Genomic DNA, 13758 nt, shown 5'->3' with positions numbered 1-13758 from the left:
ATTTTGTATTAAGAGTTACTTTATTTCACAACATCAATAGTTTTTTTTTCTTATAGCACAATTACATATTATTATTACATTTATCTCGTTTAAAAAATTAATCTTTCGAATACTTTCACTTAAGATTTAATCTTGAGTTTCACTTCAGCAACACTACACTTTCTCAGCCAATTAATTGATGATTCTATTGCAGTTCTATTTGCCAAACGTTCGGAGAGGTGAATTCGGTCCTATTTTGTGCCCAGGAGAAGCGAAAATACATATTTATTCAGCTTTTAACCGAGAACATTCTTTTGTTGACGTTTTGGAATATTGCCAGACGACTTGCTTTTGTAAACCGATTGTCCGGCCGAATAACTTTTATGAAACTTTTATAGCCTATAGAAGGTTTCGTTTCTTATAAATGATTTATAGACACCACATAAAGTTATTTATTTGCCTGTTTATAACCTAAACGACTTGTAATGACCTTATAAGAACACAAATGCTACGAATAAGTTTGAAAGGGCTTTTATAGATCAAAACAGATTTATAAGATGGTATTTTAAACCATTTGCATTTCGACTATCATTTACAAATATATTAATGTTTTATAACGACCTAAAAGAGCAAAATAAAAATCAAAACAAATAAATTTATTGTTGTTATATAAGTTGGATATTTTATACGCTTATAGATGTCCTGGAGGCCAGTTGTAAAAAGGTTGCCCATTAATGCGTTTTAAAACAATAAAAGATAATATAAATCGTTTATAAACTATCGTTAAAGAATTATAAAACCAAAATGGATTTTAAGTGTTACTTGGGTATATAGTACTAGATTGTACTGCTTATACGCATTAAAAACAGAAGTGACCTCATGCATGTATATTTTACGAACACATTTGAATATTTCTAAGCCTTAAATAATATTTAGAAAAATGATCAACTGATATCATTTTAATAAAGTGTATAATTGTTTTAACACAATGAATCAAAGAACTTATTTGTTTTGAAACGATATTTAGATTTAAATGTTATTTGTTGAATTCCCAATTCTCGAATCAGATTTGTTTTTGTGTTTCGATTCATCCCGTTTACAAACCTTCTGTTAAAATATTTCGTCAATGAATCACAAAAAAATGAAATTCCTTCAGCAGCAAACTGCTTAACATCTAATATTTGGAAGAATTTTCCCCATTTATCTCTTAATCTAATTCATTTGCTAAATTCATTAATCCCATAACGTCCAACATGCCAAAGCATTATCCCCGGGGACCATTAGAGGTTGATACCATTGAATAAAAAAGCGGAATGAATTTGATTTGCATATGTAAGTTACACTGTTGATGGAATGCAGCTGCTTGGCCACCGCCATCCTGTACGTTTCGGTTCATTCACGCCTGGCTCATTATTCGGTTATGGATCAGCAATAATGGTTTGTTTGCCCTGTGGCGGTGTGGTGTGGCCATACGCGTTGACCACAATTAAGTGGCGACATTCGTGCGAGCAGCAAAATTGCCACGATAATGCACTCGCATGCTTCAGGGTGTAATTTTTTTTTGTTCGTTGTTACCGTCATTCTGAATTGCTTTGCTACTGCTGCTTCTGTTGGATGGATTCCTCATACCAAGCACCGGTTCCAGTGTGGCTCCAGAAACATTCTTCGGGAGCGAGTTTGGTTAAATTAGGTTAGCATTTCATTTTGCGGAAAAGAAAATCCCCTAGCTCTCTGATGCTTCATTGGAATGGATCCTCGGCTCCGAAACTGTTCCCGGTAGGGGGGGATGAATGGTGAAAAGTTTCGTTATATCTTGTGTTTCGTTACTCACTCACTCTTCCTCCATCTCTTTCTCTCTTGCTCCTGGCTCACCGTAAAGCATTTTATTCGGAACGTGACACGAAGCTGATAAGAATAAGTGTCCCCTGGACGGGTCTTACCCCGTTTTTCCCCACTAAACAATTCTCTCCCCACTCCTGAAAATCGCATCATTGGACATGGATTTATGGGTTGCAGCAACGCTCGTGCCTTGGATGATGATGATTCGCAAGATTTGATTCAGCTGCAGCAGCAGCAGTTTAGCAGCTAATGCAACTGCGAAATGCGAATTTTGTGCAATCTACACTGAGTGCTGCTGCTGCTTCACATTTGTCTCCCAACAGCTCACCCCAAAACAGTCAACGCCAAACTAAACCCCTTCGTTCGTTGAAGAATCGTGCAATTTGAGTGATAATTTTATGCATGCGTTTTAATTCGATTAGCTCTTGTTTAACATGGAGATTTTCACTGAGCGTGGCGCTCTCATCAGTAATTGGCCTGATAAGGGATTACTTAGACTTGGTGCGAGCTAATTTGGAAGCAAGTTTTTAATTTGTACATGCATAATTATGAAATTTTAAACTTTTCTTGACATTTATTTTTTTTTTAATTTTAGATCTCAAAACTCATATCCTATGACTTAATGATTAAGAAGAAAACAAACTGTTTATGGATTCAATCCTAACGTTTCGACAGATGGATCTGGATCCAAATCCACGAACCTAGGAATCACTAAATTAACTTCCGGAATACCCCGGAACATCTTCTCCACGTCTGTCATCAGCAAAATCCGACACCGCATTAAGATGGACCTGAGGTCATTCTGTACGTCATCAAGATCCTGGTCTTCGAAACGTCGTTGAGTGAAACTCCAGAAGTTATCTTGCACGATGCATCGAAGACTACGCGAGACTACTGGTAGTAGTACTGGAGCTTAAGCTCTGTATCCCTTGCAAATCGACGTTATATACCCAAAAGCCGCCGGAGAGCAATGTCTCTGAAGCGAGCCTTGACACCGCAAGCTTTTTTGCTAAGCGACACTGTATCGCCTGCTTGAACTTCGCTGATACGTCTGCTCAAATATCTCCTCACATGGACTCTCTTACGGGAAATATTTTCTGTTTGATCCAATCTCCTCCGATTCCCAAAACCGTGACACCAGCATATCACCTGGTTTCTGCTGCTGTTGATACTGCTGCTGCTGATTAGCGTTTTGGACAACCCTAACGAATGGTTTCTAGAACCGTTATTTGCTGTCATATAAACTCGTATAAACAGACGCCATCTACACCGGCCTGTCAGTCGCTTTCGACAAAGTTTTTTTTTTCGATTACAGTCGTTTTTACATCTTTATGTCATTTGCGACTTATATCAACGATGCAGTTGGCGAACAGTCATTGAAAAACTTATTCGGTACAATTGCGACCGAACTCACAGACATCGGCTCAGGAAGCAACTGACTTCCCATCTGAGCTATATCCCAAACCCCTAAACTTTCGACTAAGTGAAATGGAAATAGCTATCGCCAAACTCGATCGCATTGGTTTTGTGGGTCTATACTGGAATGGTTTCGCAGCTACCTGATAGGTCGGAAACTCTGTATCCGAACGGCCGAATCCTTCTCAAACTAGTGTTTTGCCTCAAGGGAACCATCTAGGACCAATACTATTCTTGATTTGTTTCAACAACGCGCTGTTGCTTCTCGAAGGACCAAAGTTAGCTCACACAGATGACCAGAAATTATTTTATCCTATCACTGGCTCCGACGATGCCAAGTTGACACTTTATCTGCTATACAGCGAATGTAGATACATGCTCCATACGCAGCTTGTGAAGCGTCGTAGAAACCGTGAAGTTTTCAAGATAGCCCATCTACCTAAGCACAGAAAAAGATTTCAAAGCAATTAAATTGCGACGGTAAATAACATTTGCATGATGTCTGGAAGTTGATCATCCCAATCAGACTTGTGCATCCATATTTGTTGCCGGTCCAATCAAACTCAAGGGGTTGAAAACACGGGCAATGTAGAAAAAACAGATCTTTTCGTGATGGAAGCAATTCCAGCTTGGAGCTGCAAATTAGAAACTGTCCGATGATGGTTCCCAAATCAAACCCAACGTTTTTACTGTAGCAGTCGATGAATCAAGCTAAAGTGTTTGTTTGAAAATGAGACTTCATTCCGTGATTCGTGGAACCCCCAGCAGTGAGACGTGCTAACGGGCCTTAATACTCAATTTCTCACGTCTCACTGCTACACCGTCGGAGCAGTCTGAGCAATATATCCAGAGAGCCGAAACTGGAAGAAAAACAAACGGCAATAAAAAAATCATTAGTTTACAACCTTCATCAAGTGCGCATCGCGAATATTTACTCCGTCCGAAAACCCACTATCGGGAAAAATAAAGTGCTCCCCCACGACCGGAGCAGTAGTTGAGTGCAGCAAAGTGTTGCAAATCCCCTCGTGTGAAACTGGTCTTACAGTCCGCCAGTACGAGGGTGAAGAAAGTGCAAGTGCAATTGAAAACATTTTTTGGTCCATTCGAACCAGATTGACCAGTGGAAATTTGGACAGTTGAGTAGTGCTATAGCGAACCTTTTGTTAGTGCCGGACATTTTGTGCTTCTGTGGTCGCACCAATTGTAATTGGTTGGCGACATTTTGGACGCGCACAAGGATAACAAAGCGCTGTACGTGTGGAGGATCGCCATCGCGGATTTGTGGAGCATCATCAAGCCGCTAGTGATTGGTCCTAGCGAGGTGGATTTCAGTGGTGCCCAAGACGAGTTGGCGAATTTCGGAGAAATTGGATCGGACCTTTGGACGTTTTGGAACAGATTCGTAACCATTCTTGGATTTTGTTGAATTGAAGGATAAGTAGCGCATGTCTGTGGTTATTGGTTTGTGGTTATTGAAATCTTGTGGTTTGAATAAAATTTGGATTTTTTATTGTATTTTGGGTAGACGACAAAATTAATTATTGTGCAATTCCCTGAGGTATTCGACTCTTTCGTTTACGAATTGTTTCTGCTTTGGCTGTCAAGTCGCGATTCCCCTGTCAAGGTCGGTTTTGTGAAACGTCGAGCGTTTTGAGTCAGTTTGGTCTGAAATTTGGTCAGAATTGCGTTGAATCAAATAAGTGATTCAGTTAGATTGTGTCGGATACTTATAGTGAATCAAATAAGTGATTCAGTCAGTTTTGTTGGTCTGATTTGAAATTCAGAAATTGTTATATCACAGACAAACAGATTTGTTTTGTGATTGTGTGAATTCCGAGTGATTTTGTTGAAATTAAGTGAACAAAATGGAGGATTTAAGTATCCTAAAGAAGCAAGAACGCCAGCTGCGAGCTTCCATCAAGGGAGTGGCTAATTTTGTACGCGATTTTAAACCAGAGCTTCACGAGAGTCAAGTAGAAGTCAGATTGGGTCTGTTGGAGTCGACTATGAAGAAGTACTACCTGGTGAGACAGAAGATGGAAGTGTTGTTGGACACAGCTGACAGCGATGGTGCTGAAGAGGATATCAAGGAGTCAGAGGCAACCAAGAAACGTCGATTGCAGAAGCAGGCTGCAGATCGTGAAGAGAAATTCGACGCAGAAACCATAGCAGTCGAAGAGCAGTACTGCACCCTGAAGGCATCACTCCTTGCGTTGCGTCCGAGAAAGGTTGAGTCCTCGAGTGCGTCTGGGTCTGCAGAAAGAGTTGAAGCAATATCCCGTGTTAAGCTTCCGGACATCAAGCTGCCAGTTTTCAACGGAAAACTTCGGGACTGGATTCCGTTCCGGGACATGTTCGATAGCCTCATTCACAACAACACTCAGCTCTCAGATATTGATAAGTTTACCTATCTGCGGTCAGCGATTAGTGGAGAAGCACTTCAGGAGATCAGTTCGATCGAACTCTCAGCTGACAACTACCAGGTAGCCTGCGACATGTTAGAGAAGAGGTACGAAAACAAAAAGTTAATCGTAAAAGCGTACTTGGACGCTCTTTTTGCTATCGAACCTCTCAAAAAGGAAAGCGGAGAAGCTCTGAACCGCCTTGTCAGCGATTTTGATCGCAACATCCAGATGCTGGGCAAGATCGGCGAAGATACGGAGAAGTGGTCGACTATTCTCGCGTATATGGTGTGCACTCGTCTGGATTCGGTCACACTTCGTCAATGGGAAAGTCATCACAACTCAAAGGATGTCCCGACGTATCAGAATGTGATGGACTTCTTGAGAGACCAGGCGTTGGTGTTACAATCGGTTGCACCCAGTAGGCATGACGCATGAGGACAGCGATAGTCGTCGCCAGCGTACAGCAGTGTACGCCACATCGAGATTCCAGAACAATTGTGTGTTCTGTGGAAATTCGTTCCATCTAGCTTCTGCGTGCAGCAAGTTTCGTGCGATGTCGGTGCCTCAGCGCTTCAGAGTTGTCAAGATGAAGCGGCTTTGCCTAAATTGTTTGGGTTCTGGTCATTTTATTGATCGTTGTACCAAGGGATCATGTCGCGAGTGCAACAAAAAGCACCATTCGATGTTGCATAACAATTTTTCGAGTCAGAGCTCCGTTTCACAAAACCAGTCGACAGTCAATAGTCATTCGTATCGGAATAATAATCGCCCAGGACCTTCTGGACAAGGTCGTGAACATAATGTAAATCCTCAAGCACAACATAGTTCCACTAATTCCTACCCCGTAATACAAACACACATTCGCCACACTCAACCACAACACACCACAGACAATTCCTTTACCTTTAATGCGGCACCAATGCCGGAATGCGCTAAGTTTCGTTCGCTACAAGTTTTAATGTCAACCGCTGTAGTACGGGTTGAAGATCGTTTTGGAAATCATACGTTTGCTAGAACATTGTTAGATTCGTGTTCTGAGTTTTGTTATGTGACAAAAAGTTTTGCGAGAAGGTTGAATCTTCGGAGAAGTCACAACGTTATGAGAATCCAAGGTATTGGAAATGAGTCAGTTGAATCGAGTGAGTCAGTTGAGGCGAGAGTTCGGCCTCGTTTGTCAGAAATATCTTCATTTTCGGAAGATATGAGATTCCATGTTTTGCCCAAAATAACAAGTAATCTTCCCATTAGAAAAGTTTCGCTCAATCGGTGCGAGATTCCCCAGAATTTGGTGTTAGCTGATCCGGAGTTTTGGAGTCCAGGTCCGATAGACATGATCATCGGGGCAGAATACTTTTGCGATTTATTGCGATCTGGGAAATTGAAAGTTTCGGACAATGGTCCAACTCTGCAAGAAACCGAGTTTGGTTGGGTTGTCTCCGGCAGAGTTTCTGATAGTTCCGTCGCAACATTGGAATCTCCAGTCAGTTCGGATTGTTTTGTTAGTTCTACAGCGAATTTGGAAGACATGATTGCTAAGTTTTGGGAGTTAGAATCATGTAATACTAACAGTATTTTGTCAGTTGAAGAGTCAGTTTGTGAACAGATGTTCAAAGAAACCACAATTAGGAACTCGGAAGGTAAATTTGTCGTCACCTTGCCGAAAAAACGTGGTGTTTTGCGTAACTTGGGTGAGTCTAGAGGAAGAGCGATGAGTCGGTTCCTCAGTTTGGAAAGAAGGCTATCTGCAAAGGCAGAATTGAAGGCCTTGTATGCGGATTTTATCCATGAGTTTGTGTCTATGGGACATATGAAAGAAGTTTCAGATGATGTGTCAGTTGATATGTGTCAGAATTCAGTCGGAATGAGTCCGAATATAGTCAGAATGCGTCAGAAAAACGTTCAGAATATGTCAGAATTATATCCTGTGTATTATCTCCCACACCATGAAGTATTGAAGCCGGAGAGTACAACTACAAAGCTACGCGTAGTGTTTGATGCTTCGTGTCGCACCTCAACGGGCGTTTCGTTGAACGACGCGTTGATGGTGGGGCCTACTGTGCAGAACGATTTGTTGTCGATCATCTTGCGCTTCCGTTTGCACCGATACGCCATCAGTGCAGACATCGAGAAGATGTACAGGATGGTACAAGTTCAGCAACCGGATCAACACCTTCAGCGAATTTTGTGGCGAGATACACCTGATGAACCCGTGAAGACGTTTGAGTTAACGACCGTTACATACGGAACTGCTAGTGCTCCGTATTTGGCGACAAGGTGCTTGAAACAGCTTGCTGAAGATGGATCAGCAAGTCATCCGATTGGTTCGAGAGTAGTCAGAGACAGTTTCTACGTCGACGATTGTCTAGTTGGAGCGGACAGTGTCGAAGAAGGCAAGCATTTGGTTGAAGAAACTACCGATCTCACCAATTCAGCTGGGTTCAATTTGCGGAAGTTTAACTCAAACTCACCGGAGATATTGGCAAGCATTCCTGAAGATTTGAAAGATAAAAAGTCAGTTTTAGAGTTCGATTCGTCAGATTCAACTGTGAAAACCCTTGGTTTGAAGTGGGACACAGAGTCAGATAATTTTTGTTTTAGTATTCCCCATTGGAGGTCATCAAGTTCGCAAATCACAAAAAGAAGCGTGCATTCTGATGCAGCCTGTTTGTTCGATCCCCTTGGGCTCGTGGGTCCAGTTGTTGTGCAAGCGAAAATGATAATCCAGCAACTGTGGCGTCTCAAGGTTGGTTGGGATGACCCATTGGATGAGCAGTATCAAAATCTATGGAAAGAGTACAAACAGAGTTTGATGCCATTAGAATCGTTGTCAGTTCCACGTTGGCTTGGCTTCAGTAAAGATTGTGTGTCAGTACAGTTACATGGATTTTGCGATGCGTCAGAGGTAGCTTATGGAGCTTGTTTGTACCTGCGCTGCGTAACTGTAGATGGTCAGATATCGGTCAGATTAGTAACAGCCAAGTCAAGAGTAGCCCCTTTGGAGAATTTGAAAAGATCGAAAAGAAAAACCTCAATCCCACGTTTAGAATTGTCGTCAGCTCTCCAACTCTCACACCTGTACGAGAAATTTGCCAGAGTTTTCCCAGAAGTGACAGAGGCGTATTTCTGGACGGACTCAATGATCGTGAAGCATTGGTTAGCTTCGCATCCATCTCGCTGGCAAATGTTTGTAGCGAATAGAGTGTCCGAGATCCAGCACATTACAAGGAATGGTTTCTGGAATCATGTGGCTGGAATAGTTAACCCCGCAGACCTGATTTCACGAGGAGTTTCTCCTGCTCGACTTTGCTACGAAAGGTTATGGTTTGAGGGACCTCAGTGGCTATCCCAGGCTCAGCAATATTGGCCTCGCCAAACTGCTGAAGGCCAAGAAGAGTTCGACCCATTAATCATCGAAGAACGTCCAACTACTACAACGCTGATGTCGAAGAGTGAACCCTTTCACGAAATTTTTGGTCTGAAGTCGTCGTTTACGAGTTTGATCCGTATTGTCGCAGTTATGCTCCGCTTCAGACACAATGCTCAAAAGGTCAATCGTTTGTGTCGACGAGTTGGTCCGTTGACACCACAAGAAATGCAGTTTGCTATCGTAGTTTTGGTTCGCCTTTCACAAAATGAGTCGTTTGAGTCAGAGTTTAAAGATTTGGAAAAGAATGGTCAAGTAGAAAGAAGGTCGAGAATTGCTAAATTGAACCCATTTGTCGAAGATGGTACAATCCGCATCGGGGGCCGGTTGTCGAACGCCCCATTACCTGATTCTCGAAAACATCCGTGGGTTCTCGACCATCGTCATCCTTTGGCATTGCTTATTATGCGTGAATATCACTTGCATCAATTCCACGCTGGGCAGCAGTTGCTTATCGCCTCCGTAAGACGAAGTTTTTGGCCAACAAACATCAATTCCTTGGCGAGAAAGGTGATTCACGAGTGCGTTCCGTGTTTCAAAAGCAGACCTAAGATTTCAGAACAGATTATGTCAGATTTGCCGTCAGTCAGAGTTACGCCATCGTCAGCATTTTTAAAAGTGGGAGTTGACTACTGTGGTCCATTTAACGTCAGCTACCCTAATCGTCGTGCAACACCGGTGAAATGCTATGTAGCTATCTTCGTTTGCTTGGCAGTGAAAGCGGTTCATTTGGAGCTCGTTATGGATCTAACGACTGAAGCCTTCGTTGCTGCACTGCGCAGGTTCATCGGGCGCCGATCGAAACCAGAATTGATTACCTATGTGCGACAATGCGACGACATTTGTTGGGGCAAACAACTCATTGAAAGAGATTGGTCGGCTTATGAGGTCTAATGATTTTCAAAACACTGTGATCAAGACAGCAGCAGATGAGGGTGTCGAATTTCGTTTCATTCCACCCAGATCACCTAATTTCGGAGGTTTGTGGGAAGCCCAAGTGAAATCCTTTAAGGCTCACTTCCGGAAAACTATTGGTTTGCGTACACTAAGTGTCGATGAAATGGTTACCGCACTGGTACAAATCGAAGCCGTTTTGAATTCACGACCTCTCACACCACAAAGCAGCGACCCGAATGATTTCGCAGTACTCACCCCAGGACATTTCTTGGTCCAACGCCCACTAACCGCATTACCCGAGCGAGATGTAGGAACAATCCCCGTAGGCAGACTAACGATGTGGCAGAGAGCACAGCAGGTGGCTCAGTGTTTTTGGAAAACGTGGAGAACTCAATATCTGTCCAATTTACAAAACCGAACACGTTGGATGGTAAAACGAAAAAACATAGTTCCTGGAATGATGGTTCTTCTAAAAGAAGATAACGTCCCCCCGTTGAAATGGCCCTTGGGAAGAATCGAAGAAGTTTTCCGTGGAAAAGATGGAAACGTGCGAGTTGTAAATGTCCGCACGCAAGACGGAAACTTTAATCGAGGCATCTCAAAAATATGTTTGCTTCCTATTCGAGAAAATGAAGAATTGTCAGATGAAAATGTCAGAAATTAAGGTATTTTTTCAGAATTTGCTGGAAATGGCTGATATGAGCCAAATAAGTTGAGATTTTGTTAGAAAGCATGAGTCAGTTTACTGAATTTGGAAATATTTATTGTTTTGAATGATTGAAAGCGTTTAGAATGTCTGCGTCTGTTTTTGCTATGAGTTATATTCGATATGAATGGAAAAATAGTTTCTTTGAGAGCCTATTGTGAAGGTATCTGTTTTGCATGAATGCAATCGGTTGGAGTACCCAGTCGTGGTTGTGATATCACTGTTTAATTCTACAAAATTGCTAATGTTTCGTACCTTTATTTTATTTCATCCATCCTGAGTACCGAAATCACCGACAGCTACCTTCTAGTTCTTGGCAGCACGATCAACTTGGCCTGATCATCCAAGTAACAACACCAAAGTCCCTATGCCAACGTAGCACCGTGTGACGGTATCAGATGTTTGCTAGCTAGAACATCTGAAATTGGATAGAAAATCATCAGCACCGAATTCATTTAGTAGAAAAGATATTCGACTTACCTGTAGAACATCGCAGTTGATTCCCAGAATTCGAAGAAATTCTCTTCCAGTTCCAACCATCGCACCGCAAAACAAATTTTGGCATCACCTGAGATTCAGCACCGAAAGCTGAAAGGATTGGATTGTTAACCTAGCACTTTGGATTCGATCAAATCTACTCACCTGCTGAAATTGCAGCTCGGTTGTCTCGGCTACTATGAGGCGCATCGCACAGCATCATCGGTTGGGTCAATATTGTCCAAGAATAGAACCGCAGAACACGGAAAAACCCGGAAAAAGATCAGAATTTGTTCTGAGTAGATGTGCAGCAGCGAGTAAACTCAACACGCACGACGAAGTTCCAAAACAAAACAAACCATAGAAATCAGTCAATTGGGAGAGAATTGTTCTCCATGGGCGTACGGGGATGGTTGAAAAAAGGGGCTCATCACCCTAACATGATGTAGAAATTTGTTTTTTGAAAATTATGTTTTTTGCATTGTATAAAGTAGATTGGTAAATGAAATGAATTGACATATTATAAAATTAAAATGGGTTCATCACCCTTAATAGATGATGATATTTTTTGGCAACAATGTTGCAGTTAGTATTATATAGCGTAGAGGATTATTTGATTTATTGCATTAATTATAATAGTAAAGTAATTGATAAGATTCGTATTGAAATCCGGCTGGTTTCAAGGGGGCCGGAATGTTTGAAAATGAGACTTCATTCCGTGATTCGTGGAACCCCCAGCAGTGAGACGTGCTAACGGGCCTTAATACTCAATTTCTCACGTCTCACTGCTACACCGTCGGAGCAGTCTGAGCAATATATCCAGAGAGCCGAAACTGGAAGAAAAACAAACGGCAATAAAAAAAATCATTAGTTTACAACCTTCATCAAGTGCGCATCGCGAATATTTACTCCGTCCGAAAACCCACTATCGGGAAAAATAAAGTGCTCCCCCACGACCGGAGCAGTAGTTGAGTGCAGCAAAGTGTTGCAAATCCCCTCGTGTGAAACTGGTCTTACAGTCCGCCAGTACGAGGGTGAAGAAAGTGCAAGTGCAATTGAAAACAGTGTTGTTCTTTCGTCTCGCAGCTCCGGAGGGATATTCAATAACGGCTGACACTAGCTGGAAACCCTCTTCTGGATCACCAGCCAGTGTCATCAGATCATCGACATAAACGTACTTCTTGATCACTGCTGCTGCTGCTGCTGCTGTTGCTGGATAACTGCTCTCATTATCCTCGGCCAACCGTTGAAGTGATTTGGTTGCAAGTACGGTGCCGTAGCAGTCCCGTAGGTAACCGTAGTCATCCGGAATGACTTCACAGGTTCGTCTGGAGAGAACCGCCACAAGATGCGCTGAAGTGGTTGATCGGATGGATTCATGCGAATCATTCGTTACATTTTCGCAATATCTGCCACTATTTCAATTTTGCGGAACCGGAAACGAAGAACGATGAAAAGCAGGTCGTCCTGTACTACTGGGCCGACCATAAGTGCCTTATTGAGAGAAATCCCCGTCGACGTTCGGCAAGAGGCATCAAATACTACCCTCAACTTGGTGGTGGTGCTGTCGGGTTTCTGTACAGGGTGGTGGGGCATATAGTTTGCCAGCTGGTTCGGTTCTTCTGAAACCTCAATCATGTGACCCATGTCGATATATTCCCGAATAAAGGCACAATACTGCTGCTTTTACGCCAAGTCCCTCGCTAAACGTCGCTCCAGACCTTCGAGCCTTCGAAGTGCTGTGGCTCTCGAATCTCCTAGTTTGTCGATAAGATATCCTTTCTTGGGCAATGAAACAACGTAGCGTTGATCTTCATCTCGGTAAGTGGTTTCATTGTAGAACTCCTCGCACGCAGATTCTTCTACAGACAACAAGCTTTTGGAAATGCAAGATTCTAATTCCCAAAATCTTGTCAATGTCTCTCGAAGCTCAACATTTGAGCATGGATGGGCAACAGTTCTTGGAACAACCTGATGACTGTTGGGTATCCGGCCAGAGAACCCAACCGAATACAGTCTGCTGCAGAGTTGGGCCGTCCTCGTCCAATTTTCTACGGCCATCCGCAAGCAAATCGTAGTAGTACTCAAGCTCCTCTGATGAGGTCTATCGGTCCTGGTTCGTAGAATTCCGGATCTGCCATCGTGATATCTGCTGGAATATTCAGCTGCTCCAAACTAACAGACTGAGCTGGAAGTCTGGAGGTGAGCTTTGGAGACCATGAAGCTGAATAATCTTCATGTAAGATGAGATGTTGTAAAAATCCCTTGGTAGAATAGTGGCTTGAACTCTTATGTTGGATCTTGCCATCGAGCCTCCTATGCCTGCAACAGACAGGAAGCTAGATGCTTCAACTAGCTCCAATTTTTAATAAAGATTTTAAGTCATAAACCAATATTCTGAGCACGAGTCAGGAAGTGCTCTTGCCAGCAAAGAATTTCCGTGTTGATCAGTAACGCGCACCAAGGCGGTTTACAGAAGGATAGAAAATTGAGATGTAGGTGTTATTTGGCAATGCAAGTGTGTTAGAAAGGGGATCTGTGGTGTGTTGTGGGTTTGATAGCAGTGTTAGTGGGTACGAGCTTTATTATGCACTTCTCTGGTTGGTAGGTGTGGT

At 42.6% G+C, this 13758-nt stretch overlaps 1 protein-coding gene and 1 long non-coding RNA gene across 2 annotated transcripts; one reads left to right on the top strand and one right to left on the bottom strand.

Moving 5' to 3' along the window:
• The first annotated feature begins 6192 nt into the window (after positions 1-6192).
• Positions 6193-9957, top strand: LOC129760181 (uncharacterized). The gene is made up of 3 exons (XM_055757785.1): positions 6193-6644; positions 6888-7327; positions 7589-9957. Exons 1-3 carry the CDS (start codon positions 6193-6195, stop codon positions 9955-9957), a joined length of 3261 nt encoding a protein of 1086 aa, XP_055613760.1.
• Positions 9958-10926: 969 nt separating this feature from the next.
• On the bottom strand, positions 10927-11460 carry LOC129753146 (uncharacterized). Its single transcript, XR_008738910.1, has 3 exons — positions 11309-11460; positions 11147-11254; positions 10927-11084 (listed from the first exon to the last, which is right to left on the bottom strand). It is a non-coding gene; the product is annotated as an uncharacterized LOC129753146 (long non-coding RNA).
• Between the last annotated feature and the right edge of the window lie 2298 nt (positions 11461-13758).

This window comes from Uranotaenia lowii, chromosome 1 (assembly GCF_029784155.1).
Source record: "Uranotaenia lowii strain MFRU-FL chromosome 1, ASM2978415v1, whole genome shotgun sequence".
NCBI classification, from domain to species: domain Eukaryota; kingdom Metazoa; phylum Arthropoda; class Insecta; order Diptera; family Culicidae; genus Uranotaenia; species Uranotaenia lowii.
The sequence above is the reverse complement of the archived record's forward strand: the minus strand, read 5'-3'. Positions and strand labels throughout refer to the sequence as shown.

Excerpts from the sequence above, each read along its gene's own strand:
- LOC129760181 (XM_055757785.1), top strand. The coding sequence starts at position 6,193 with ATGTCGGTGCCTCAGCGCTTCAGAGTTGTCAAGATGAAGCGGCTTTGC. Across the intron at positions 6,645-6,887 it reads GATCGTTTTGGAAATCATAC|AAAAGTTTCGCTCAATCGGT; the intron begins GTTTGCTAGAAC and ends TCTTCCCATTAG. Across the intron at positions 7,328-7,588 it reads TGGTGTTTTGCGTAACTTGG|TATTGAAGCCGGAGAGTACA; the intron begins GTGAGTCTAGAG and ends CACACCATGAAG.